The 27,500-nt window shown below is 37.0% G+C and overlaps 2 protein-coding genes across 3 annotated transcripts in view; one reads left to right on the forward strand and one right to left on the reverse strand.

Moving 5' to 3' along the window:
- The window catches only part of LOC115223659, a 232,348-nt gene that overhangs the window by 82,009 nt on the left and 122,839 nt on the right, over positions 1–27,500 (reverse strand). The window lies entirely within an intron of this gene.
- The window catches only part of LOC115223655, a 63,663-nt gene continuing 39,561 nt past the window's right edge, over positions 3,399–27,500 (forward strand). Inside the window, exons 1-10 of the mRNA XM_036512385.1 lie at positions 3,399–3,679; positions 10,108–10,340; positions 11,530–12,555; positions 15,442–15,598; positions 17,529–17,676; positions 19,509–19,618; positions 21,106–21,219; positions 23,624–23,767; positions 24,229–24,340; positions 26,093–26,357. Of these exons, the coding sequence (XP_036368278.1) occupies positions 10,161–10,340; positions 11,530–12,555; positions 15,442–15,598; positions 17,529–17,676; positions 19,509–19,618; positions 21,106–21,219; positions 23,624–23,767; positions 24,229–24,340; positions 26,093–26,357 (2,256 nt within the window). The 5' untranslated portion in view covers positions 3,399–3,679; positions 10,108–10,160. The remainder of the gene's footprint in view (positions 3,680–10,107; positions 10,341–11,529; positions 12,556–15,441; positions 15,599–17,528; positions 17,677–19,508; positions 19,619–21,105; positions 21,220–23,623; positions 23,768–24,228; positions 24,341–26,092; positions 26,358–27,500) is intronic.

The following is a 27,500-nucleotide window of genomic DNA, read 5'->3' on the forward strand; positions in this document are numbered from 1 at the left end:
TATATATGTATATAAATACAGATATATACACTTTGTATATATACATTATATATACATATTTATATATAGAACACACACACACACTCACACACACACACTTATATAAATTAACCCAATAAATATCTGATTCATAATATTTGTTCTCATGATTGTGTGGTGCATGTGGCGATGTGTGGTGCATGTGGCAATGTGTGGTGCATGTGGCGATGTGTGGTGCATGTGGCGATGTGTGGTGCATGTGTTCTCTCTATGAATACAGACAGGTGTAGAGAGAGAGAGTGTGAAAGCGCTGTCGAATACGGTGGGGTAAGATATAGGACGCTGTGAAACGACGTTATAGAGAGAACGTGAAGGGAAAGGAGGAAAGAGAGAGACACGGAGGAAGACAGATACATAAAAGAATGAGAGGAGACTTGTCAAAGTGTGCTTTTTTTTGCCCTACCAACGACACCTTTTAAGGTAGGGATTTCTAATCTAGCCCAGTCTCATCCTCACCTCATTTTAGATGGCACTGTAAATTTTGGAGTCAATCCGACGGGATCTAGTGCCCTTTAACCCGTTCCAATGCCAAAACCAGACAAACAAACTTTTTGCATTTCATAATTATAGATATTGATATATATATATCATATGTAACGGATAATGCATATGCTGGAAGGCAAAGATGATGTTGATTTCACGAAAGAAAAAACAATGGCCAAAGTTGTAAATAACATATTTATTTTTCCATTACATATAATTAAAACCAAACCACGACGGGCAGACGTGTATAAAAACAGTTGGATAGCATACGAGGTAACAAGAGTTATATTTTCTTGAGAAATGTGGATAGCGTTCGACTTACTTATTCTCTGTCGATCGAGCAGCCGTGAGTAAGAAAGTAAGATACAGGACAACTGCATCGTTGGTGAATTCCATAGCTGTCCCTCTATGACGTTCTGTGGAGACGGTATTTGGAACCGGTCGGCCTGCTCTTTGTCTGTTGTCTCCCCAAATGTTTGTATTTATAGTAATATACTTGTCTACTCTAGGGGCTAGTAAAAAAAAAAAGAGAGGACAAATGAGGATAGACAAACAGATTAAGTCGATTATATCGACCCCCAGTGCGTAACTGGTACTTAATTTATCGACCCCGAAAGGACGAAAGACAAAGTCGACCTCGGCGGAATTTGAACTCAGAACGTAACGACAGACGAAATACTTATTTCTATTTCTTTATTGCCCACAAGGGGCTGAACACAGAGGGGACAAACAAGGACAGACATAGGTATTAAGTCGATTACATCGACCCCAGTGCGTAACTGGTACTTAATTTATCGACCCAGAAAGGATGAAAGACAAAGTCGATCTCGGCGGAATTTGAACTCAGAACGTAACAACAGACGAAATACCGCTCAGCATTTCGCCCGGCGTGCTAAGGTTTCTGCCAGCTCGCCGCCTTATTTATAGCAATATACACAGCAGTTACACGGATGTACACACCGTTGTGAACAAAGGGTGGATGGATGTAGGTCGACCCTTATCGTACGTGAACTTTTTATGATACTCACGGTTCACAGGTCAAGAGGGAAATATCTTTATCATGATTTCCTTATTGACAGAACAAAAAGTGGAATGGCAAAAGAGAAGTTTTAGATTCGATTTTGAGGAAGAGAAATTCAGCTTCTACAACACCCACCTTCTAGTGAGAGGGTTAAAAATCGAACGATACAGTTTCTTGTGAAGTTATGACTGCATATGTGTTTCAAGAAAAATGCAGAAAATGTATAAACAGTCATTTAGAAACGAATAAATACTTGTTAAAAACAGGTCAAGAGAGTGTAATAGTTCATGCAGGCTTGGCGTGGATTCGATCCTTGATCGCCAAATTTAATTTAACAGTTCAACAGCACTTTTCTCACGGCAAAACAATGGTTTTTCTGTGAGTGACAGCAGTTACATTTGCCAGATACCATCGCTAAGCAACGAAATCTATTTTTCTCAACAATGTGTCTATCCTTCTGTCTGGTTTTGGATAGTTATAAAAACAAGAACTCCGCAAGCGAAAGTCAGTTAGTGAGAACCGAGTCTGGCTGACCGGCTGAACAAACTCACCAACGAAGGAGTTGTTTCGTCCCACCACTCTCCCTTTCACTAACTCACCTTCTTTTCTTTGTAACATTACCATCTCTCTCTATATATACTACTATGAGATCGTGTACACACCTACCGGCCGAAATTAATCTCTTTTTACCTTGCATGCTTTTCTATTTAACCAGTTATACATACCAACCTGTCGTGGTTTTGGATATATATTAATGTAAAGGTAAATAAATATCTCATTACAACTTCAATCTCTGTTCTTCTCCCATTTTGCACACAGGCAACCAACACCTTAACAATAACCGTTACAATTGCTGACCCCCGACTGCAACGAAGTACTAACCGTTACAAGAGGGAAATACCTTAATCATGGTTCCCTTATTGACAGAACCATAGGTCGAATGGCAAGAGAGAAGTTTTAGATTGGAACTTCGATTCTCAACCAGGAAGAGAAAATCAGTTCCTACAACTCTCACCTTCTAGTGAGAGAGTTAAAAATCGAATGATACAGGTGCTTGTGAAGTTATGACTGCATATGTGTTTCAGGGAAAATTCAGAAAAGGGATATACAGTCATTCACAAACGAATGAATACTTGTCAAAAACAGGTCACGAGAGAAATACATTAATCATGGTTCCCTTATGGAGAGAACAATAAGTGGAATGGCAAGAGAGAAGTTAGTCATCATCAGTAGATGTTTTGGGTTTAGCACAAAAAATAGGTGGGCGTCAAAAGTGTTCTGTATGTTCTCATGAAAAACTATCTCTTAAAAAACTTCGAGTACCTCCATTGAATACATAAATTCGTGGAACAATTCCGACATTTGGGACGCTTGACTGGTCTGTAGAAGAAATCCACTGCATAGACATTAACACCCGCAAGGTTCTGGATGTCAACCAGAAATCTCCACAGAAATTGTGATGTCGACAGGTTTCTCTACCTGGGAAGAGATGAAGGAGGTAGGCGTTTGAGATCCGTGCATACAGCATTTGAAATGTCACATAGTCTGTCTGATAGCACTTGCTAAGCAACACTATAAACACTAGAGAGATAAAGGAAAGATATGCGCAGAAAGTGATAGACAGATAGATAGATGTGGATAGAGTGCCCTTGACTGTGGTGAGGGGAATCATGTCAGATGAAAGAGAGAGAGAGAAAGAGAGAGAGAGAGAGAGAGAGAGAGAGAGAGAGAGAGAGAGAGAGTATGAAAATAAACAGAGGGAATGGAGCGAGATAGAGAGAATAAAGGGCAACGACTCAACAGCATGTGACTAACAAATTATATAGAACACTTGAGTCGATAAAGTAATTAGACTGTAAATGAGAGGGGGAAATTATCTACCTCGATATTCATTCAGTTTATAGTTTTAGTGAAGAAATGAGGGAGAAAAATTCGGTTTTTCCACATTTTTATCAACCGCTGTTGTCGTTAAAAATTGGAGAAGATAACTTATCTAGGCACATTGGATTATATAGCCATAGATACACAGTGTTTTAAAATAAGAGGTGGTGGTCACAGCTAAGACGTCTATTTGAACATATGGGTCTGCTTGTTCAGGATTGAAGGGAGTTTAAAGGACATCAACGTCAGGAGCAGGTGATTATTATTTTAAATATCTTTTATTTGTTTCAGTCGCTGTGGCCATGCTGTACACTTCCCCTCAAAATAGCATAGAAATGTCAGTTCAATAGCCATTTTGTAAGCCTTGCAGTGAGCGTGTGTGTGAGAGAGAGAGAGAGGGAGAGAGAGAGAGAGAGAGAGAGCGAGAGAGAGAGAAAGAGAGAGAGAGAGAGAGAGAGTGGGGGAGGGAGAAATTTGCAAACAATGAATGAAATAAACATGAAACGGAAAAGTCGTATAAATAAAAGGGCCTTACTACAGATGTATACGCCCCCGATTTTGTTGCCCCATGATATCACAGCTAAGACGTCTATTTGAACCTATGGGTCTGCTTGTTCGGGATTGAAGGGAGTTTAAAGGACATCAACATCAGGAGCAGGTGATTATTATTTTAAATATCTTTTATTTGTTTCAGTCATTGGACCGCGACCATGTTGTACACACAAAACACCATATTCCAACCACGCCTACCCCCCTCTGGTAGGCAACATCCTCTCTCCTCCAACATGGACTAACTCCAACAGGGAGATGGATGAAGCTCTACCACAGTGGGGAGAGAGCTGGGTTTGTCAGTTCCGGTTAGAGGGGAGGATAGACAGAAACAGAGAGTGTGGGACAATCTGCATTCAGGTGCCACTTTCAACTCTCACTCCTTAATCAATCTGATCAATTTTCAAGGGATCGCCTACTCTCTGCTGGTGCAAAATTCTCGGGGGACTCGATTGATGCTCTGCCTGCGTCCAACATTGGAGATCAACTCCCACACATTCATTCATTGCCTTTCATTTGTTTGTATGTATATCAATGTGTGTGCGCGAGTGTGTCACTGTTGAAGTCGCACGTGTGTCGCGAGTGTGTCAATGTTGGCTTAGTGGTACAAAGTGTTTGGAAACTGAGAATACGATGCAAGTTTCAAGTACATGTCGGTAACTTCTTTCTCCTTATCTTCTAATAGTAATCACCCAACTTTCTCTCTCGTCTCACAGCTATCCCGCGTTCAAAAACTGTACAGCTATTTTTTTTTTAATTTTCATTCAATAGATAATTAATTACGTACACATTAATAGAATAATAAATGATCTTTTCTACTCTTGGAACAAGGCCCGAAATTTTTGGGGAAGGGGGCCAGTCGATTAGATCGATCACAGTGCGCAACTGGTATTTAATTCATCTTACCGACCCCGAAAGCATGAAAGGCAAAGTCGACCTCGGCGGAATTTGAACTCAGACAGACAGACACACATTCCCAATTTTATATATCAAGATTTCAGCTTTCTGAATAGAGTCGTTATTAGACAGTTTCACCACGCGAGACCACGACCATCTAAGTGTATATATATATATATATATATATATATATATATATATATATATATATATATATATATATATATATATATATATATATATATATATATATATATATATATATATATATATATATATATATATATATATATATATATATATCAAATATATATAGAAAAACAAAGAGGAAGACAGCTGCAAAACAGACAGTGAAGACATATAGGTTCGGGGTGGGGGCTACCGCAGTGGCGTCTCAGTCCTGTTCAGACTTCAGTTCCTACTCTTAGTGCGATGGATATGTGGAGTTCATCTAGACTGAGTAGACCCCCAATGTTGGCCACAGGCAAGGCATCAATCCAGTCCCCTGAGAATTTTGCACAAGCTGAAAGTAGGCGACACCTTGAAAATTAATCAGATTGATCAAGGAGAAAGTTGAGAGAGGCACCTAAATGCTGATTGTCCCATATTCTCTGTTTCTGTCTATCCTCCACTCTAACCGGAACTGACAAACCCAGCTCTCTCCCCACTGTGATAGAGCTTCATCCATCTCCCTGTTGGAAATAATCCACGTTGGAGAGGAGAGGCTGTTTCCCAGCGAAGGGGAGCAAACATGGATGGAGGAAAGAAAGAAGGAGAGAGATAAAGCCAAGCACTTGCGGAGACCCAGACCACCAAACCTTTTGTGCAAAGCAGCTTAATTGCAGGAGTCTGGAAGGAGTTTGACATTGACCAAGCATTCAAATTTCCCGAAGCATTCAAATCTCGCAGTCAGTGGTCCGACCCCACCAAACATCTCGAACGTCACAGGATCGAAAATGTATTTGGCCGACAGATCGCGATGTTTCAGGATTTTGTTCCACTCGGTCGCAGAAGCTGTGGATCTCATCATGACCGCAGCATCCAGAATGCGAGAAGAAGCAAATGAGTCGCTAACTGTGACATCCTAGACAAGTCATCTGCCTTGCGACCAGGAGCACAGGGTGAGGCCGTCAGGTCTCTTCCCATCAGACTATATATATATATATTTATTTATTGCCCACAAGGGGCTAAACATAGAGGGGACAAACAAGGACAGACGAAGGGATTAAGTCGATTACATCGACTCCAGTGCATAACTGGTACTTAATTTATCGACCTCGAAAGGATAGAAGGCAAAGTCGACCTCGGCGGAATTTGAACTCAGAACGTAAAGACAGACGAAATACCGCTATGCATTTCGCCCGGAGTGCTAACGTTTCTGCCAGCTCGCCGCCTATATATAGATACAGATATACTCTTTTACTCTTTTACTTGTTTCAGTCATTTGACTGCGGCCATGCTGGAGCACCGCCTTTAGTCGAGCAAATCGACCACGGGACTTATTCTTTGTAAGCCCAGTACTTATTCTATCGGTCTCTTTTGCCGAAGCACTAAGTGACGGGGACGTAAACACACCAGCATCGGTTGTCAAGCGATGTTGTGTGTGTGTGTGGGGGGGGGGAACACAGACACACAAACATATACACACACACACACATATATATACATATATACAACAGGCTTCTTTCAGTTTCCATCTACCAAATCCACTCACAAGGCTTTGGTCGGCCCGAGGCTATAGCAGAAGACACTTGCCCAAGATGCCACGCAGTGGGACTGAACCCGGAACCGTGTGGTTTGTTAGCAAGCTACTTACCACACAGCCACATAGATATAGATACTATATATAGATACACGTACACTCAGAATGAAACATTATCTCGTGTTCATTTTTGGGCAATAATACTTTACACTCGAGTGTATTTACACTAGATAAATATCACCGTCTCCTTCTCTTTGTCTGTCTCTCTCTCTCTGTCTCTGACTGTCTGTCTTTCTGTCTCACTCTCTTTCTCTTTCTCTCTCTCACTCTGCCTCTCTCCATTTGTAGAATTGTGCAAATATACTGATATCTCATATCTCATATTTTAACCTGTGTGAAATTCCAGTTGCGTGTACTTCCATCCCCATTATCAATGCTGATACACGCATACACGCACGCACACACACGAACATACAAGTATGCACACGCACACATGAGCACACGTACATATAGTCGTACATTCACACATGCATATATACATACACACACACACCTATACATACATACACACATACATACATACATACTACATACGTACATACATACATACATACATACATACATACCATTAGAATTTTTCTTCTGCCCTTATCTTGTAAATTATTTATAAATTTAACCTTTAAAGGTATTTTTTGATATGCTGGCCAATGATAAAAAATTTTTCCCGAAAAAAATTTTATCCTACATTAGTTATAAATTGAATAGTGTTCACTTCCGGATTCTATCCCTCTGTGAAAGTTTCTAGTTCGAATCACACGTGTCTCGAGATGTGTCGAAGATTTTTCTATTTTGGATATATTTGGGGTACTTAGTTCTGCTCGGGACTTAGTGCTTGCTTTTTCCATGGGTATGAGTTAGTATTTCACTTATATCTCGCGTATTTGCCGCTGAAGAGGGGAAAATTTCTTACGAATTAACCCCGAAATTGGACCGATACGGTAATAACGAATTTTTTAGAGATTTCTATCGGTTTGTTTCGAGACACATAAATTATAATGGTTTATTGACAATTATTGTCTTTTTTTCGGCATATTTGGCATTAGAATTTTTCTTTTGCTCTTATCTTGTAAATTATTTATACATACATACATACATACATACATATATATATATATATATATATATATATATATATATATATATATATATATATATATAAATACTATATAAATATATGCATATATAAATACATATATGTACATATCTACATATATATGTGTATATACATGCATCTATGGGCACAGGACATCAAACAAACCTAGACACAATGAGAAACGAGAGCATAAAAAACAAAAAAAACATAGAAAAAGAACTTTTTTCGAACAACGAAAAAAACAAACAGAGAAACGAGACATGCGACATAAAGAACATTCCCTTCATCAGTTGTCCCCTGTTTTATCTACACCACGATTCGAAGGTAAGGACAAGATGCGACTTCATTAAAACAGTCCTTCCCGCAAGGCAAATTAAATTATAATTTGGGATTTTTTGTGGAGGGTGAAAGTGGTAACAAAAGCAGGACAGTGAGAACAAAACAGTAACAACAACTGGTGAGGGTTGTTAAGCCAAGACGATGTAAAGTGGTGATCGCTGGAAAATGGGCTTTGAGAAGAGACAGATAAAAGCACTTCTTGTCTTTAGGAAGGAAGTGGAAGAAAGAGAGAATGGCCGTTGGTCACGTGTGAGCAACGAGAATGTCAAGGAGGAAGAGTGAGAGAGAGGGAGAACGGTGAAGAGGAAAGGAGAAGAATAGGGCATGGGTGGGAGAGAAAAACAGAAAGAAAGAACAAGAGAGGGAGATAGATAGACAGAAAATTTTGTAGGGCATCCCCATGGTCCAACGTCCTGCCCCCTCCGAACAATGCAGCAAAGTGCTTGTGAAAGACCTTGCACATTGCCCTTCGATTTCCTGTCCATGTTCATTTGTCACAGACCTAATTGTAGCATCCACGCCACGTTGAATTTCTACCGAGCGAACCCACCCGGTAACGTTGATACCCTCGCCACCCAATGCACGTACCTTAGCCCGAACTCTGCATCCTTCGTGTTTCACATTACATTGAGGTGTCGGTCTAAGGCCGATCTCGCCGCTAAAATTTGGGATGCAGAGCCCACCCTCAGCGCCTCTTCTAATGCCTTAACTAAGCTTCTTTCTACTCTCTTCTTCTCTAAACTTAACTGTTTACTAAATCTAACTGACTCAGTACAAATGGCTCTTTTGAGGGCTCCTCACCACCAGTTATTTAACACAGTGCCGGTCTCTTCAAGGACTGTTTGCAAACACTTTTGTCCTGTTGTAGAAAGACCCCATGCCAGACATTATATATCCAACAAAACATTACACATTTTATATAACTTAAATGAGTTTTCTGATAATGTGAGAATAGCATATATCCCCATGGATCTGGGATAGCTAACTTCAAAGTTAGGGTTACATATATTATGTGTATTATATTATATTATTGGGTATATTATCGAGGTATATTATCTGAGAAGAGCTTTTAGACAACTTATGAAAGCAATTGACAGGAAGTATAAGCCTACAGTTAGACTTCTGGAAGTTCAGCCTAATGGATGGTGTGAGTAACATACCTGTGTCACACAACACACACATACAATGGGTTTCTTTCGGTTCCGGTCGACCAAATCTACTCACAATACTTTGGTTCAGGCTGAGGCAATAGTAGAAGATACTTGCCCAAGGTGTCATGCTATAGGACAGAACCCTCACTCTATATAATTGAGAAACTAACGTCTTGACCATCGAGTTATTCGTAGGTAATTTACTCACTTCTAAGAATCCAGTCCAACACCTACTTTAATTTTCAAAGGATTAAGGATTCGTTTTTAGAATCTTCTTGCTTCTGCTCTTAATGACCTGTAGGGACACTATATATCTTTAAGCAACCGCAATATACAACAAAATATATTAAATGCTTTTATAAGTCAATACTGTTTTCTCCTGTGTTAGCAGTACTATTAAATCACACGTTAAAGTCATCTCTAAAGATTTCCTTAAGAAATTATAGCCAGCACTCATTTGCTTCAGATACAAAAATGTCATAATAAACCACTGCTGGTTACAATTTTCTCCTGAAAATCTAAAGAGATAACCGTAACGAGCTCTTACTTTTGTTTCCAGTCATACTAATGTTTTTTGGTTTCAGTTTCAAAGATGTAAAGAAAACTTCCAAGATATCCAGCACGACCATTACTCATTTTACTCTTGATCTAACAAAATCAGTTCCTTGATTAATTAACAATCTATCTGGGACACAAGCAATTCAACAGCAGAATCCTCTACGACTTCTTCGAACCCTCCATCATCTGCAAGTGTCCCATCACCTAAGTTTGATGTAGACTTTGTTCTTGTAGAAAATTTATAAAATTTTATTTTTTCTAAGCATCATACATAGTTGAGGGTTCCACTTTATCCCATGACACAACAATTATCTCTTCTGTTTATCTTCACCAGAATTCCAGCTTTTGAAAATTCAGAAAGACGAAAGAAATTTCTAAATTATCAGTATGGCAACACCATATCGATTACCCCCCAATTACATGAGACAGCAAGGCAATAATGGCAGACACTTTGTTGGACGACATGATGAGAGGGAAAAACTGAAGATCTTGATCAAGGATGAAGATACTCAAATAATACAAGTTTATGGACTGCCTTATGTTGGCAAAACAAGTCTTGTGAAAACTGTAAGAAATTTACTATTGTTTTCTCTCTTTTTTTACGTTAACCTTATTGCATTTTGCGTTTCTGTAGGTTATTAGGGATCATTGAGGTTTTACAGTTAAGTTACTGACTAAAGACAAAAGCATTTCTGGTTCAATCCCATACAATGGCAGTCACTGAAGTCTTTGTACCGTTTGGTGAGTTGGTGGTTGACCTATGATCAAAGGTATTTCTCCTGTAACCATTCTGTCTATGGCAAAGATTATATTATTTAATGTCTCCTGTTCTATGTCATGAAGAAGGTGGACAGTTTGGGAGAGGTTTGACTGCTTTATATATTATGTATGTAAGTGAGTGGGTGGGTAGGTAGGTAGGTAGGTAGGTAGGTAGGTAAGTAGGTAGGTAGGTATGTAGGTAGGTAGGTAGGTAGGTAGGTAGGTAGGTAGGTAGGAAGGCAGGTGTGTATATGTGTGTTTGTGTGTGTGTCTGTACGTATGCAACTGTGAGCGTGTGTATGTTTGCATCTCCTCGGCTTGACATTGTAGATTTCTTGTAAATGAATGTCGTTAACTTCCAATATTACATGGAAATTTCCTATAGAGAAATATTTCCTTGGAAACAAGTAAGTTTGGTTTCCGAAGGAGGGGGGCATGTAGAGGGTCTGCCAGTTTGGCTGAAAACTGGTAAGCTGGGGAGCTGCACCAGGTTCCAATCTAATTTGACATGGTTTCTACAGATGGATGCCCCTCCTAACACCAACCACTGCAAGAGTGTAAGGGGTGTTTTTTACGTGCCAGTTACGAAACCCCAGCATCAGCCATGACTACGACCTCACTTGACTTGAAAGATCTCTCAAGCACAAGAATAATTAATTGACTGACAGAGAGTCAGAGAGGTAGACGAAATAAGAGATGGATAGTAAAAGAGATAAAGCATCTGTGTAATTAACAGAAAGATAATTAAAGAGATAGAATGGCAAAGTGACAAACTGTTATCCAGAAAGATACTTAGACAAACTGTAAGATGAATATAAAGGAATATAAAGGATACCCTGAACTAATGCATAGACAAAAGAATAGACAAAGAGACAGTTATTGAGAGAGAATTATAAAGTCAGACAGAGAAAGAGAAAAACTGAGAGACCAATAAATTGATAAGTGAATCTATGGAAATCTTTGAACTTGTTCTAATGTTATGTTTCTAATATGTCAGGTCTGTCAAGAATTGAAGGATGAAATCAACCCCGAAAGACTCCACATAAAACACATCCATATTTCTAATAATAGCAGTTGGTCTGATATTTCCAACATGTACAATACATTCACCAATTGTTCCAGTATCACCAACACGAAATGGAAAATTTGTATTTTTGATGATTTCCAGAACATTCAAGAAAGCTTCCTTCCAGGTTTCCAGGAGCTTTGCGACAATGACTTTCCACTGCACCCAAATCTAAAAATCATTCTCATATTAAGTGGTGGAGAACCATTTCAGTTTGATGGAATCAGGTTTGGAAAGTGTAAAGTGAGTCCATTGTCCATTGGAGATGCCCAGCTTCTTTTCGGTCGCTGTTCAGACATTGAGACGGATGATGAGAACAAAGAACAAATACACAACATCATCAGATATGCCTGTGGCTTGCCAGGACTTCTTATTTACTTTGCAGAAAAAATCTCCCAGTTTCATCATAATTTCTCTTTTAATGATATCTACAAAATGATTTGTGATGAAACCAAGCTCAATGACTGGCTGGACGAATGTACAATTAACAGACGTAATATTAAGCAAGAAATGGACAAGTACTTTTCTCAACTCTCTCACGAACAGCAAGATGCTATCAAAGTGCTTTCATATTTTCCTGGAAGATTTGGTATTGAGGAAGCTGTTGAAATGACTGGTTCTTCTAGTCAACCAGCTTCAATGATACGTGTTCTGATGCCGCTTGTTGAACAAGGTTTGATCAGTTCAGATTTAGAATTACAGAATTTCCAAGTACAAGAATTAGTACGTGTACTTTCTATGCAACAGATTGACAATGTACACAGCAATGATTTGGTAAAGCTCAAATATACAAACATTATCGGGAAAAGTTTGATGAAGGCTCAAGATATTTATGATAAAGGCCTCATATATGAAGCACTTGGAATAATGAAGAATAACTGGGAAAATATTTCATTTATCTTGAAGAAAGGGATTGAAGCACCCTCAGATGGTAGGACATATGGAGTTTATTATGAGGTAAGATATTTTTTCCAAGTCAGTCTTTCATGTGTCACATTTTTGTTGAACCTGTGTTATATCGTCCATTGGTTTTCAGTTGAGGACCATATGGCCCATAGAGGTCCATACACGAGTTTGCTGTTGTTAAAATATATCAGTAAGAAATTGTTTATACTTCGAAAATACACAAATTATTTCAATAATTTTTAAATACAAATCTTAATAATAGATAAAGCAGCTATCCGAGTTGACAGTAGATAAAGCTATTAAAAGTATGAAGACAGGGAAAGCCCCCGGCTCATCGGGAATCACTGCAGAGATGCTCAAAATATCTGGCAGTGTCGGATCTAGCCTGGTCACCCGTATAGATAACCAGGTGATACACGAAGGAGTCATATCGAATGACTGGTGTAGCAGCATAATAGTCAACTGCTACAAAGGTATAGGTGACGCCTTAGATACAAATAATTACAGAGGTATCAAGCTGTTGGATCAGGTAATGAAGGTCACGGAGAAGATCATAGCCCAACTAATTAGGGAGAGGGTCAGTTTGGATGAGATGTAATATTATTAAATTTATTATCTTCATTAATTGAATTAAATTTTATCTTATTTTAATTTTAATTTTTATTATTATTACTATTGTTATTATTTTATTTTATAGTCAGCTGTAACTAAATTTGGCGTTAGCTGGCGGTTTGTTGTAGATTGGGTTAGTGGCAGTGATGGTAATAATAATAATAATAATCGCGTACAGTTTGATGTAGGGTCCGGGTAGTTTTGATGAACAAGTAATACTTGTTATCCTATTTTTGTTAATTTTCTTTGATTCATGAAGCTTAAATATTTTCCGTATTTTTCATTAATAAATTCCTTTTAGTCATTTTCATTAATAATTTATTCTGTTTTTCTACGCAACGTCTCCACGAGTTTTATTTCTTATAAACGCTAAGAACTATTCTTTACGTTTATAATCTAGTGATATTTTCTCAACTAACTAAGCAACGTTCATTCCTCCATTTCGTGTGGATTTTGCATTGTTTTGGGATTAATATTTAGCTGTTATTAATTTTGTTATTGATTTATTAATAGGGGTCTGTTAGTTGTAGTTGGGTGTCTTCATGGTAGTTTCTCCATAAGCTGTATTTTTTTCTCACCTTTCTTTAGTTCATGAGGCTTAATTGTGTTTTGGTTTTTTTCGTATTTTTCATTGATGAAAAGATTTGCCATTTTCATTGAGAATTTATCCTATTTGTTTGCACTTTGTCTTCACGCGTAAAATTTTATAAACACTATTAATTATTTTTTCACGTTTAAAATTCAGTTACATTTTTCCTTCGGCAAGCTAAGTTACAGTTTATTGTTTATCTATTTCATTTGGATTTTGAATCGTTTTGGGTTTGAAATTATTATTATTATTGTTATTATTATTGTTATTGAAATATTATTATTTATTTATATTTTCTTGATAAGTATTATTCATGATCGTTATTAGTTATGATATCTATTAATTTTTATGAAGGAATTTAACGTTTTACATATAATCTAATTTGAGAATTAGTTTCGTTAGACTATAGATTATATAATAATTAAGTAATATTTTTATTAAGTAGTATTACATTTAAGTAAATTAGTTTCTATTCTAATTAATATTATGTTCAACTTTATTATCGTGTGAAATATTAAATCTATAGATATTACACATATATATTAATAAAATAGTTAGTTTATATAATGGATTTGTGTATATTTGAACCATTTCCTATTTTTGATTGTATTATTCATGACTTGGGTATATTAATAAGACGCTAAAACATATATTTTTATACATTTAAAATCCAGATAGATTAATTTAATCGTTGAACTTTGTAACATAGTTTGTTTGTCAATATTATTTGGATCTTGTATTATTTTGAGTTTGATCGTTGTTATTACTATAATTGTTATTGACTGGATTTGTAGAGGATCGTCGGTTGTGGTTGAATATCTTCATAGTGTATTGTTCATTTGTTCTAATATTTTTGCACCTTTCTTTAATTTAAGGGGCTTAGATGTTTCTTAGTAAATAATTAGTAAATAATTTTCGCCATTATATCATTTATATATATATTGATAGTTATAAGTAATAATAGTTATTAATCATTATATCTATTTATTTGTAATGATTTATTATTATTTTTTATTAAGGGATCTAACGTATTACATTTAACTTAATTTGAGAATTAATTTTGTTAGACAATATATTATTTAATAATTAGGTGGTACGTTTATTAAGTAGCATTAAATTGAAATAAATTAGGTATTATATTAATTTATATTTAGTCAACTATATTATTGAGTGATATATTAAATTTATAGAAACTACACTTATATATTAATTATAAAGTTAGCTTATTTAATGAGTTTGTCTATATTTGAACTATTTCTTATTTTGATTACAATATTAATGGCTTGTAAGCTGGCAGAATCGTTAGCATGCTGAACAAAATGCTTAGCGACTTTTCATCCATCTTTACATTCTGAGTTCAAATGCTGCTGAGGTCTACTTTGCCTTTCATTCTTTCAGAATCAATAAATTTAGTACCAGTGAAACACTGGGGTCGATGTAATCGATTAGGCACCTTCCCCAAAATTTCAGGCCTTTAGTAGAAAGGATTAATATTATTATTATTCCCCTGGGGCAGTAAAGATTTGAAATCATTAATATTTTCAGAAAAACATTGATTTCATATTTTGGCACAAGGCTAGCAATTTCTGGGAAGAGGAAAACTGATTTGAACTCAGAACACGAAGACAGACAAAATGCCACCAAGCATTCTGTTTAGTGTGCTAATGGTTCTGCCAGCTAACCACATTATCCCTACAGACAAAATATTAACACATGTTACTGTCTTTGTCTTTTAGATAACATTAAAAGCCTCAAATATACTGATGCTATGTCACCCTAGAGATTCAAGACAGTTTTTCCAAGCCTGTCTACAAAACTCCCTGTTATTTGGTAATGAAGAAGAACAAGCGTTTATGAATATAGCATATGGTGTATCATTGACAGATTTACCAGGTATGATATGACGATGGTGTGTAGATTTTGTCATTCCACTGATGTAGATAATATGCTTAACAGGAATATTGAGCATTTAGCACCATTCTTTGTATATTTTGCTAAATACTGAAGAAGTGCTTACAAGATTATGTAATGTTTCTAAAGGCAATTACGTAATACTAGCAGTAATTTTCCAAAATACGTGTATGCTTTATAAAGCATGAAATTCCCTGTTTTCTATATTTTATTAACATTCTATACATATATTCATACATGCATGCACACATCCATATGTATGAACATATATACATATTTATGTATTTCTTTATATGTCCTCTGCATTCAGAGGTTAGAGAGGAATGAGGTTAGTATGCTCTGCTGCATGTGCAATGTAAGTGTACATGTGCAACAGAGTGCTAGTGTGCTGAGAAAAAAAATTGGCTTAAGAGACATTAGATGCAGCGTGCAGGAGAGAAGACTGCACTGGTTTGGTCATGTGATGAGGATAGATGTTAACAGTTCCATAAAGAAGTGCCAATAATTGAAAGTGGATGGAACTCATGGAAGAGGAAGATTTAGGAAGACATGGGACGAAATACTGAAGGATGGCCTCGGGACACTAAACCTCGTGGAAGAGATGACAAAGGACCAAAACATCTGGTGCTTTGCCATACACAAGAAGATCCATACTCCACAGCAGAAGTATTGATACTGCCTCCCCTATTCAAAAGGAGTGGCCTGGAAGGACCCTGGGCCAGTGCCATATTAAATGCACCCAGCACACACTGTAAATTGTTGGCGTTAGGAAGAGCATCCAGCCGTAGCAACCAAGCCGAATCCAACGGCTAAGTTACAGGGACATAAACACACCAACACTAGTTTTCAAGTGGTGGTGGGGAACAGAGACACAAAGATACAGACACATAGGTATATGTACATATACAACGGGTTTCTTTCAGTTTCCATCAACCAAATTGCCTCACAAGGCTTTGGTCAGCCCAGAAACACAGACACTGTCAAATCACCCAGAGGTTCACAGGTCAGTCCCTCAGGTCCCCCTGAAAAAATTCATACTAGCTCCCGTACCTATATGATGGGAAAATATCAAGTATTAAGTCAATATCCTTGATAGTTTTGAAATTTTAGGCCTTTATGATATTAATTAATTTTACATCTTTTCCCGAACGAGTCTCTCACATCAGCTTGAGACATTTATTATTCTTCTAGTATGGCAAGCACAACTTTGAAGCCATCTGTTTTGGGGTTACCTTTTTCTGTAGAGTTCAAATATCTTACCAAATCAAGAGTATTTTGAAAATTCTTCCATCTACAGCCTTTGAAAGTTGCACATTTAATTCTTGGCAGCTTTTAGGTATTTTTATTTCAATAGGTACACAAGATTTGAGAGAGATTTGGCTGGTGTTTCTAACAGATCAGGCTACTATGTAGGAGCCCCCATTCCTTTGGTATGCTGCTTTTGCTGTTGAGCGAACGGTCTTCGTCCCAGAGCTCGCGAGATGGGAGAAACGTTGTCCTTTGCTATTCGTAAGGCCCGCAGAAGAGAAATCAGGTCAACCCCCGACACCGAGAGCATCAACGGATGGAAGTCGGGGACTGCTGCTGTTGTTGGTGTTTTGTTGCTGACCTCCAGGTCAGTTTTGATAGAATGACCTCTGATCAAAGGTGTTCTATCTGATCATACCATTTGCTATGTATACCTAGGACTACATCACGTAGTGTGATCTTCCTTTTTGTAAGAAAACTCGGTGATTTGAGTGAAATTTAGCTGTTATTTCTGACAATATTGAGTTACTGTTTGAGGCTACCATTGCCAGTGATGTTGTCTGTTGCTTTTTTATTATTTGTAGATGTTGCTGTTGTTGTTGTAGGTGTAGCTATTACTTTGGGCATCATTGTAACACAGAATATTTCCTTGGGTTTTCCACAGGTTATGGAGGATACAAAGAAGCCATGGAGCACTACAAGAAGGCTTTGGATGTAATGAAATCGAGAAACATCCAGTACCGACAGATGCTGCTGTACAATAGCATGGCTTACAATGCCTATATGCGGGGAAATTATGTGGAAGCCTTGAAGTATGTTGTACAAGTCAGATGAAAATCTCTCCCTCCCTGCCGCTCTCTGTCTGTCTCTGTCTCTCTCCCTCTCCCTCTCTATCAATCTATCTATCTATCTCTGTCTTATATCTATTATACTATCTCCCAACCTTCTTTTCTCTTATTCTCTATTTTCCTTTCTTCCTCGTTCATCTCTAACTTTTCCTCACTCCCACTTTTGTCCTTTAGTATCGTGTGCACTAATTAACATGTAATACTCAGCTTATTAATTATCATCATCATCATCATCATATTATACTTATATATTTAGGCGCAGGAGTGGCTGTGTGGTAAGTAGCTTGCTTACCAACCACATTGTTCCGGGTTCAGTCCCACTGTGTGGCACCTTGGGCAAGTGTCTTTTCTATAGCCTCAGGCCGACCAAAGCCTTGTGATTGGATTTGGTAGACAGAAACTGAAGAAGCCCGTCGTATATAACATATATATATATATAAATAACACTAGGGTGATAAGAATTATATAAATTATTATTACCAGGGGCCTAGCACAGAAAAGAATTAGTCAATAGACTACCGTATTTGACGGCATATAGGACGCACTTTTTTCCAAAAAATTTGGCTCAAAAAATCGCCCTGCGTCTAATATGCGAAGTCAAGACGCTCCCGTAGGCTAATCTTCTCCCAGACGCTCACTAACCTAGCTTACGATAAGTATTTCTACCTACGTTAACGCCTTAATGATATTTTTCGTACTCATGCATCGTTATTTTATTGCTATTATTATTATTATTATTATTATTATTATTATTATTATTATTATTATTATTATTATTATTATTATTATTACCAGTATTATTACTTTAAAATACGAATTATCGTAAAAATCAAAGCAATCTACCGTAAATTGTTAGGCTGCGATCCATGACACGTTTACTAATATCAGCTGATCGGAACCCTAACTCGATGCCATCTGACGGTGAGGAGTAAAACTACGGAATGCACATGATCGTTGCGAGTTCGTGTATATAGGGAGGTAGGTTGGATATCTTGGTACAACAAAGTTATGATCATAACAAAACACACTACAACAGTACAAGCACCCTCACAGCAATGTTTTCTGCTTTTGTAATGTGCTGCTAGACTGCTTTCAACAATATATGCTTAAATACACTTAAAACTTTTTTTCCTGAATTTGACCTGCTGAAATGAGGGTGCGTCTAATATGCCAGTGCGTCTAATATGCCGTCAAATACGGTATATATTATTCACATAAAAATATCGTGTACATTAGAACACATCAAGAGGCTTCCAAATAGAAAAGCCTTGTGCTATTGACTAATTCTTGTGCTATTGACTAATTCTTTTTTTTTTTTTTGTGCTAGGCCACTGGTAATAATCTTTTATATAATTCTTATTACCCTAATGTTATTGATTATGTTTAAATATTTTTTGATAAATTTGTTCGAAATTTTACCGACTTTCCCTCTGTCGCCGGAAATAATCTGCATCTGCGCAGTGGTTTGAAAAGTTAGGATATACATACAGCTAATTTACATGTGGATCTAGTCGTGTGTATATTTGAAATCTAAAGGCTTTCCTACTGACGAAAACTAGCCTCAGTAAATATTTTTTTACTGGAATTAGTTAGAAACCATGATCTAGGAACTAAATGAGATGATAAACGTTTTTAATTTTCATTCCTTTCGAGAATTTATCCCTAATTAGTGGTTTGAGTTTTCTACTGATGATGATGATGATGATGATGGTGGTGGTGGTGGTAGCGGTATCAATGCTGATAATGATGATGATGATGATGATGATGATGATGATGATGCTTGATTTGTTCCTCAGTTTTGCAGAAACAGGTTACAACATGACCGTTAATGATGCGAGCCCACAGATGGTGCAGGATGCGAAGATCAGATGTGCCTCTACCCTGGCCTACAACCTCTCATTTGTTGGTAATAACTGTATTATGTCTCTCATGGTGGTGGTGGTTTTATTTGGCCCCAGGTCAGCACTTGTTGAGCAGATCTATGATCAAACGTCTACCAGCTTTGAATAATTTACAAGGGATACATTGTCTAATGTGCCCTTTTATTAATAAGGCAGTGATTTGCAGGGGAATTTTGATTGTTATTTATTTCTAGCAAGTTAAATAACCACATAAAGGCTTCTTTATTGATTTGTGGTCATATGTAATATTTGAAAGATTGTGGTTTGAGTCTGGTAATAGTTGTGATGAGTGGAGGCACGGGTCTTAGTGATTAGGTTGTTAGACTCGTGATCATAAGATTGTGGTTTCAATTCCTGGAGTGGGCGATGTGTTGTGTTCTTGAATAAAATACTTCATTTTCTCATTGCTCCAGTCGAGTCAGCAGGCAAAAAGTGAGTAATCCTGTGATGGACTGGTGTCCTATCCAGGTGGGAAATATTTACGCCATGAAAACTGGGAAACGCCCTTAAGAGTTGGCATGGCTCAAAAAGAGGGGGAAAATAAAAGTAATTGCCATGCATGAGAAGATATGTTAGAGTGGTAGTAGTGGTGGTGGTGGTGGTCATCATTGTGGTTGTGGTTGTAGTTACACATGGTAGATGTTTGTTATTTAACCCCAGGTTAGGCCCTTATCCAGTAGACCTATGACCAAATGTGAATCATATCTCGTCTTTTATTCTGACATCATCCGGCTACATGCTGATGGTGTTGTTGTTGTTGTTGTTGTTTAGCCAGGGGCCTGTCTCCTGACTATGTGCATCTCTGACATGTAGGTAAACCGACTGCAAGACTAGTTACAATACTCTGACCCATAGCCCCACATGTACCATGTATGCAAGGCTGAAGACTACATTATAGATTCTGTCATGTGGTTGTTAAGTGTATGTGGACATGAGGGGATGCTGGGAAAGTTCCTGGTTTTGAGTTAAGGAAAGTGCAGGAGGATCAGTTAATTATGATTTTATTCAACATATTCCCCTTGCAGATTCTCACATTTGCTGTATTGGTCCTTCAGTTTTTTTAAGTCCTGTAAAAGAACTCAAAATGTTGGGCCCCACGATATCCTTAAAACCAGGAACTTTTCAGCACCTCCTCATAAAACATGTGATTATATACATACAAGAGGACGCTGAAAAGTTCCTGGCTTTGAGTTAAGGAAAGTGCAGGAGGATCAGTTAATTATGATTTTACTCAACTTTTCCCCATCTCAAATCCTGTAAGAGAACTTGGAAGATTGGACCTTCAAACAGGCCTTTTCTGATATCCTTACAGTCAGGAACTTTTCAGCACTCCATTGTATTATGCAACTGTGTGAACATGTTTAACTTTTACCTGTCCAGGTGAACCAATGATAAATGTGTTTATATATTCATACAATGATTCTTCTTCTTCTTCTTCTTCTTCTTTTCTTCTTCTTCTTCTTCTTCTTCTTCTTCTTCTTCTTCTTTGCAGGTTATTATGATAAATGTGAGAAATTATTGACAGAAAACCTAGAGAAAATGTCAGACATGACTATTCCTCTTTTATCTACAATGCTGAATACAATGGGTGTTAATTACGAAAGGAGTAAGTATGGTACCACCAGCCCCCTTTTTTCCCCTAAATATTTTGTTACTTTCTGTTTAAGCACAGGTGTGGCTGTATGGTGAAGAGTTTTGTTTCCTAATAACATGGTTTTGAGTTCAGTCCCACTGCATGGCACCTTGGGTAGATGGTTTCCACTATGGCCCTGAGCCAACCAAAGTCAATTTGTGAGTGGATGTGGTTGATAGAAACTGAAAGAAGGTGGGGAGCTGGCAGAAAAGTTAGCACGCCGGGCGAAATGCTTAGCGGTATTTCATCTGCGTTACGTTGTGAGTTCAAATTCCGCCGAGGTCGACTTTGCCTTTCATCCTTTCGGGGTCGATAAATTAAGTACCAGTTACGCACTGGGGTCGATGTAATCGACTTAATACCTATGTATGTCCTTGTTTGAACCCTCTGTGTTTAGCCCGTTGTGGGTAATAAAGAAATAGGTATTTCGTCTGCCGTTACGTTCTGAGTTCAAATTGCCCCAAGGTCGACTTTGCCTTTCATCCTTTCGGGGTCGATGAATTAAGTACTAGTTATGCACTGGTGTCGTTGTAATCGACTTAATCCATTTGTCTGTCCTTGTTTGTCCCCTCTATGTTTAGCCCCTTGTGGGCAATAAAGAAATAAGAAACTGAAAGAAGCCCCATACAGGGTGTTGATGGTAATTGAAGACACGTGCATTTTTAGTCATTATTTTATTCGACTAACTTTTATAAAATTTCTGTTTCAGAAAATAACAAATGACAAGCCCTATGCTTACTAATGAAATGAAAAGGTATGCAGTGATTGGGGCTTTGAAGGCCAAGTATGGGGATTTAGAAATTTCTCATTTTCTGAAAGTTGCAAGATCTTCTGTCCACATTATTCGGTGTGAGTTAGAGAAAGAAGATGGAAGCATATTACCTGTATCAAAATGTACAAAACATTCGAAATTCTGTGATTCTATCGGAATTCCTGAATTTATTCAGGATGTTAAGCAAAACATTGAAGACAATCCAGGAAAATCAATGAGGTTAATTGCAAATAATTTCGAGTGTCAGAGAAAAAGCAATCAGAAATGTTGTGCATGAAGACATCAGATACAAATCTTACGTGGTGAGGAAAGGTCAATTCATGTCAGGAAAAAAAAAAAGAAGGAAACCGTTTAACAAGATCCGAAGCACTTTTGAACAAATTTAAAAATTCATCAGATGATGATGTGATTTGGTTTTTCCCAGATGAGAAAATCTTTGACCAGGACCAGAAAACTAACCGAAGAAATGACACCGAAACAATTTTCTTTAGGTTAGAAGGACCAAAATTTTCATGTGAAATGCAGCAGAATTTAGAAAGACAGTGACAATGTTTGAATGTTTATACTACATGTTTACATGTTTACATATTATATTAAATTGGTTTGCTTGCTAGAAAATATGTTGTGACCTAATCTTTCAAACAGACAAATCCCAAATGCTGTTGTTGTGTGAGCTCAGAGGATCAGAAGCTGTTGTAGTGGCAATAGAGACAATAGAAAGAAGTGACAGCAGACTTGTGGGCCAGGGGCTGGTGCGTGTCTGTTTCTGATTGAAAAACAGCTTTGAAAACCATGCCAAAACTGACCCTGCCCATGCTGGTGCCATGTAAAAAGTACTCAGTACACTCTATACAGTAGTTGGTGTTAGGAAGGGCATCCAGCTGTAGAAACCAAACCAAGTGGCCCTTGGCCTTATCAGTTCCTGTCAAGCTATCCAACGCATGCCAGCATGGAAAGCGGATGTTAGATTTTTGATGATGATGAAGTTCAAGAATTATAAATAACAATTAACCATTTCATTATCATATTTCTAATGAAATACATTTCCACTAATTCAGAAAGTTTATTTAGTGAATTCTTTTAAATTAATTTTGAGAATAATGAAGAATTTAGTAAGATAACTTTGTCATTCCTAAGCTGGTGTTTGAACCATGAACTGTCTGGAAATCTTGATGAAATGTTTTAATTCTGATCACTTTAAAACAGGAAGTTTGCGTCATAGAACTAGGGGTGCTTTTGGGTAGGTCAGTATGAAAGGGTTGAAAGGGATGATGTCAGGGAGATAGAGAACACCTAACTGTTGATGAAATTTTCCACTGAATTTGTTGTCGATTCATGTAAACTTTTCTTAACATCCTCTGGATTACAAAATGAAGAATCTTATCAATATTTTTTTCTCTAGTTCTACGTAGAATTGTTTGTTCTTAGAACTTACCAACCAGTTGTTTCCCTAAAATATGACACGATTTTACATCCATTTTCAAATCCTGACTGCATCATATTCAAGTTTAGCTTATCCTAAACTAATTTAACTAAAAATCTCACAACTATATTCAAGGCTTTGTCTATACATTATTTATATTATTTCATTTTCTCTTTCAACAGATGGTTTTCAATATGAGAAAGCTTTTGAATTTTATAATGCTGCACTTAGTGAAAGATTGAAAATTGTTACTGTAAATCCCAAGATATCTGTGATAGCATACTGTAATGTAGCAAAGTTATTATCCCGAAACTTTGGCAAACACAGTAAGTAAATAGTCTTAAGTTGTAAGTAAAATCTAAAACTACTTAAAATATTTGTTTGATTTCTTTATTACTATTTCTCCTTCTTAAGATGGTGAACTATCAAAATTACCAACATGTTGAGCAAAGGTCTTAGTGGTATTTTGTCCGTTTATATGTTCTGAGTTCAAATTCTGTCAAGGTTGACTTTGCTTTTCATCCTTTTGAGGTCAATAAAATAAGTACCAGTTGTATACTGGGATCAATGTAACTGATTTACCCGCCTCCCCTGAACTTGCTAACTCTGTGCCATAATTTGAAACCAATATTTCATACAATCAACATGACTTTACCTTTCATCCTTTCGGGGTCAATAAAGCAGGTACCAGTCAAACACTGGGGTTGATGTAATCAACTTACCCCCTCCCCAAAATTGCTGGCTTTGTGCCAAAATTTGAAGTTAATATTTCTCTTTCTTCTTCCAGATAAAGCACTTCAACTCCTGTTCAGTGCCAAGAATATCCAAAAGAAGCATAGCTGGCTACACATAAACACCTCCTTGGTATTGCATTACATTGGTCTTGTGTATCTGAGAATGTAAGTACTTTGGTTTGATCAGCCTCATTGGTCAAGTGCATTTGAGATTGGAAGTATTGGGTTGTCTGGAAAGTTCGTGCCGATTTATAGTAGCTTACATTTCGACTTATTTTAGAACATGGTTGATTCCATAAAACAGGATTTTACTACACCGCCATTTAGAGCACAGTTTAAGCTATCTTTTCCTGGAAGAAGGTTTATGTTCCTATAAACTGTGTTAATTCTGTAACTCTTTAAAATGGAAGATAAGAAAGTTCATTTTCGGCACTTGATGCTTTGGGAACCAGACAAAAATTGCTGCAGTTTGGCTGGGATGTGTTACTCCACCCTCCATATTCACCGGATATTGCTCCTTCGGATTTCCAGTTATTCAGGTCTCTGCCGAATAGTAAAAATTTCAATTTCTTGGATGACGTAAAAAGATACCTTGAAACCACCTCAATTCTGGGAAGATACCATGAAACCACCTCAATTCTGGGAAGAAGGTATTTTCAAGTTAAAGGAAAGATGGAGATGCATTGTGCAACAAAATGGTTCATATTTGGTTGATTAAAAATGTAATGGCAAGTATTTATTGACCTTTTTCTTTCCTTTAAAAATCGGCAAGAACTTTCTAGACAACCCAATAATTCTCCACATCGAGTCAACAAAATGCATGGTAGCTTGATACAAAGGCTTAAAACAAGGGTTGGATTGAACAAGAAGATGCCCAGCACCTTGCCGTACTGAAGAAGACCTATACTCTGCTTGCAGGAGTGTTAAGATTGATCCTTCTGGTGGTGCAAAGCACATGGGGTGGTACCATATAAATGCGCCTGTGCAGTGTCATGTAATAGCACCCACATGGTTCCATGGAAAGGCGCCCATGTGGTGCAATGTAAAAGCAACCAGCACATCTGTGAAGGGGTTGGTGTTAAGAAGGGCATCCAGCTATAGAAACCTTGCCAAATCAGACTGGGGTCTGGTGCAGCTCGCCACCTTGCCAGTTCTGGTCAAACCATCCAGGTACCAGTCAAACACTGGACAATGGACATTACATGATGATGATGAACATATACATACATTGCTCCATGTTTGCTGTCATATAACACATGTCTGGAGCATGCAGCCATTAGTATGACCATGTAAGGAGTTTGTGTATTGGAACTCTTCTCTGCACACACTGAAGAGAGAGTTTCTTACTATTAACACATGCGCAAAAGCATATCTGTGTGTGTGTATGTATGTGTGGGTCTCCTTGAGAACAACAAGGTTCCCAGCATGTTGGTCCTATGTCATCTCAACTGAAAGTTTTAGAATCCTGAGTTCATTCCTCAGTACCTCTTCCCATGTCTTCAAGATATGTATCTACGTGTGTGTGTCTTTGTGTCTGTGTTTGTCCCCCACTTCACCGCTTGACGACTGGTGTTAGTGTGCTTACGTCCCTGTAACTTAGCTGTTCAGCAAAAGAGACTGATAGAATAAGTAGTGGGGGTCGATTCATTTGAGTAAAAAATTCTTCCTGGCAATGCCCCAGCATTCAATCTAATGAATGAAGCAAATAAAAGTTTCAAAATAAATATATTTTTAAAATTTTTATTTCATTTTCCCTCTGATAGTGTGTGTATCTACCAATCACTACCACCACCACCACCTCTGCCACTAACACTACTACCACTGCTACCATTACTATTACAACAACCACCATCATCATCACCACTACTACTTTTGACTTGATATTACCATTAAACCACTATGGCCATCATATTCCAGGCATGAAATCTCCTACAGTCTGACATTTTTTCATGAGGCTTTGGAGATCTACAACCAGATAAACCCAAACTACACCGGAAAGATGGATGTCATTCACGCAATTGCGCACTGCTATCTGCTGAAAGAGGAATTCGATAATGCCACGAGTTTTTTCCAGGACATATTGAATGGTAACACCGACCATTTGTTGAGCAGCGTATCAGCGGTTGAAGGTTTCTCAATGGCTTTAGAACACCTGGTTTATCTCAATTTGGAAAATCCTCAGGTATGGTTAATTATCACATATGTTGTAATTGTTGATTAATTGCGGGATTCATTGATGATTGATAGATTGATGGATTGATTAATGGATATATGGGTTGAGTGAAAGATGGAGGGAGGGATTTCTGCAGTGGTTTTTGTTCCTTTTGCTGAAAGGTTTGCAAGGCACCAGCAGGCCTCAAGAGACGCATTCCCGTCCATAGAACATGATTACTGCTTTAGTTCACTGCACCCTCAGTTGTCATTCACGATGAGAGAATCCATCATAGCTATATTTACAAATTGATAATAATAATAATAAAATCAATTCGATTTAAAATTAAATGGAACTAAAATTAATTCTATTTAAAAATATAATCACTCATCAGGTCTAAGATAATAAATAATAAAAAATAATAATAGAATAAATGTACTTATCTTAACTTATATTAATTATCAAATAAATATATAAAATAATACGTGTATTAACTATAATAATCGAAAAGCATGTAATAATATTTCTTAAAATAAAAATGTAACTTATCTTGTCGAAGGATTTTCGTGAACTAAAAATTTAAACGTAAACCGTCGAACTTAGCGTCGATATAAAATATATCGCGTGAAAATATGGCGTAATAGAATTTATAGAAGAAATAGATAGAAATATGTATTTAAGCTATTAAAATTACAAATGTATTTTAGCTGTAAGAACAAGGAAAAAAATTAATTTTAATATATCATTAACTGGAAAATTTGTAAAGTCTAAATATTTTAAAAACTAAATACGTAAAATACATAATATAATAAACGTAAATTAAGCTAAAATTCTATAATTTAATCTATTTTCATTAATCAATTTATTTTATAAACATCTAATTTTCAATTTATTCTAATTATGTAATATAGACAATATAATCTCGTGCTAATTTATACACATTTTACTACTACAAATTATAACTACAGCAATTAGTAACATAAAATAGGGTTTATATATATATACACAAATTAGCTAAACTTATTATGTAAGTAATTTAATTTATGACTATAAATTCTATTTACACCATATTTTCACGCGATACATTTTATATAAACGCTAAGTTCGAGGTTTTACGTTTAAATTATGTAATGAATAAGGTAGAAATGACTTATGATGAAGTTAATGTTGTTA

The sequence above is a fragment of the Octopus sinensis genome, linkage group LG23 (assembly GCF_006345805.1).
Source record: "Octopus sinensis linkage group LG23, ASM634580v1, whole genome shotgun sequence".
NCBI lineage: Eukaryota > Metazoa > Mollusca > Cephalopoda > Octopoda > Octopodidae > Octopus > Octopus sinensis.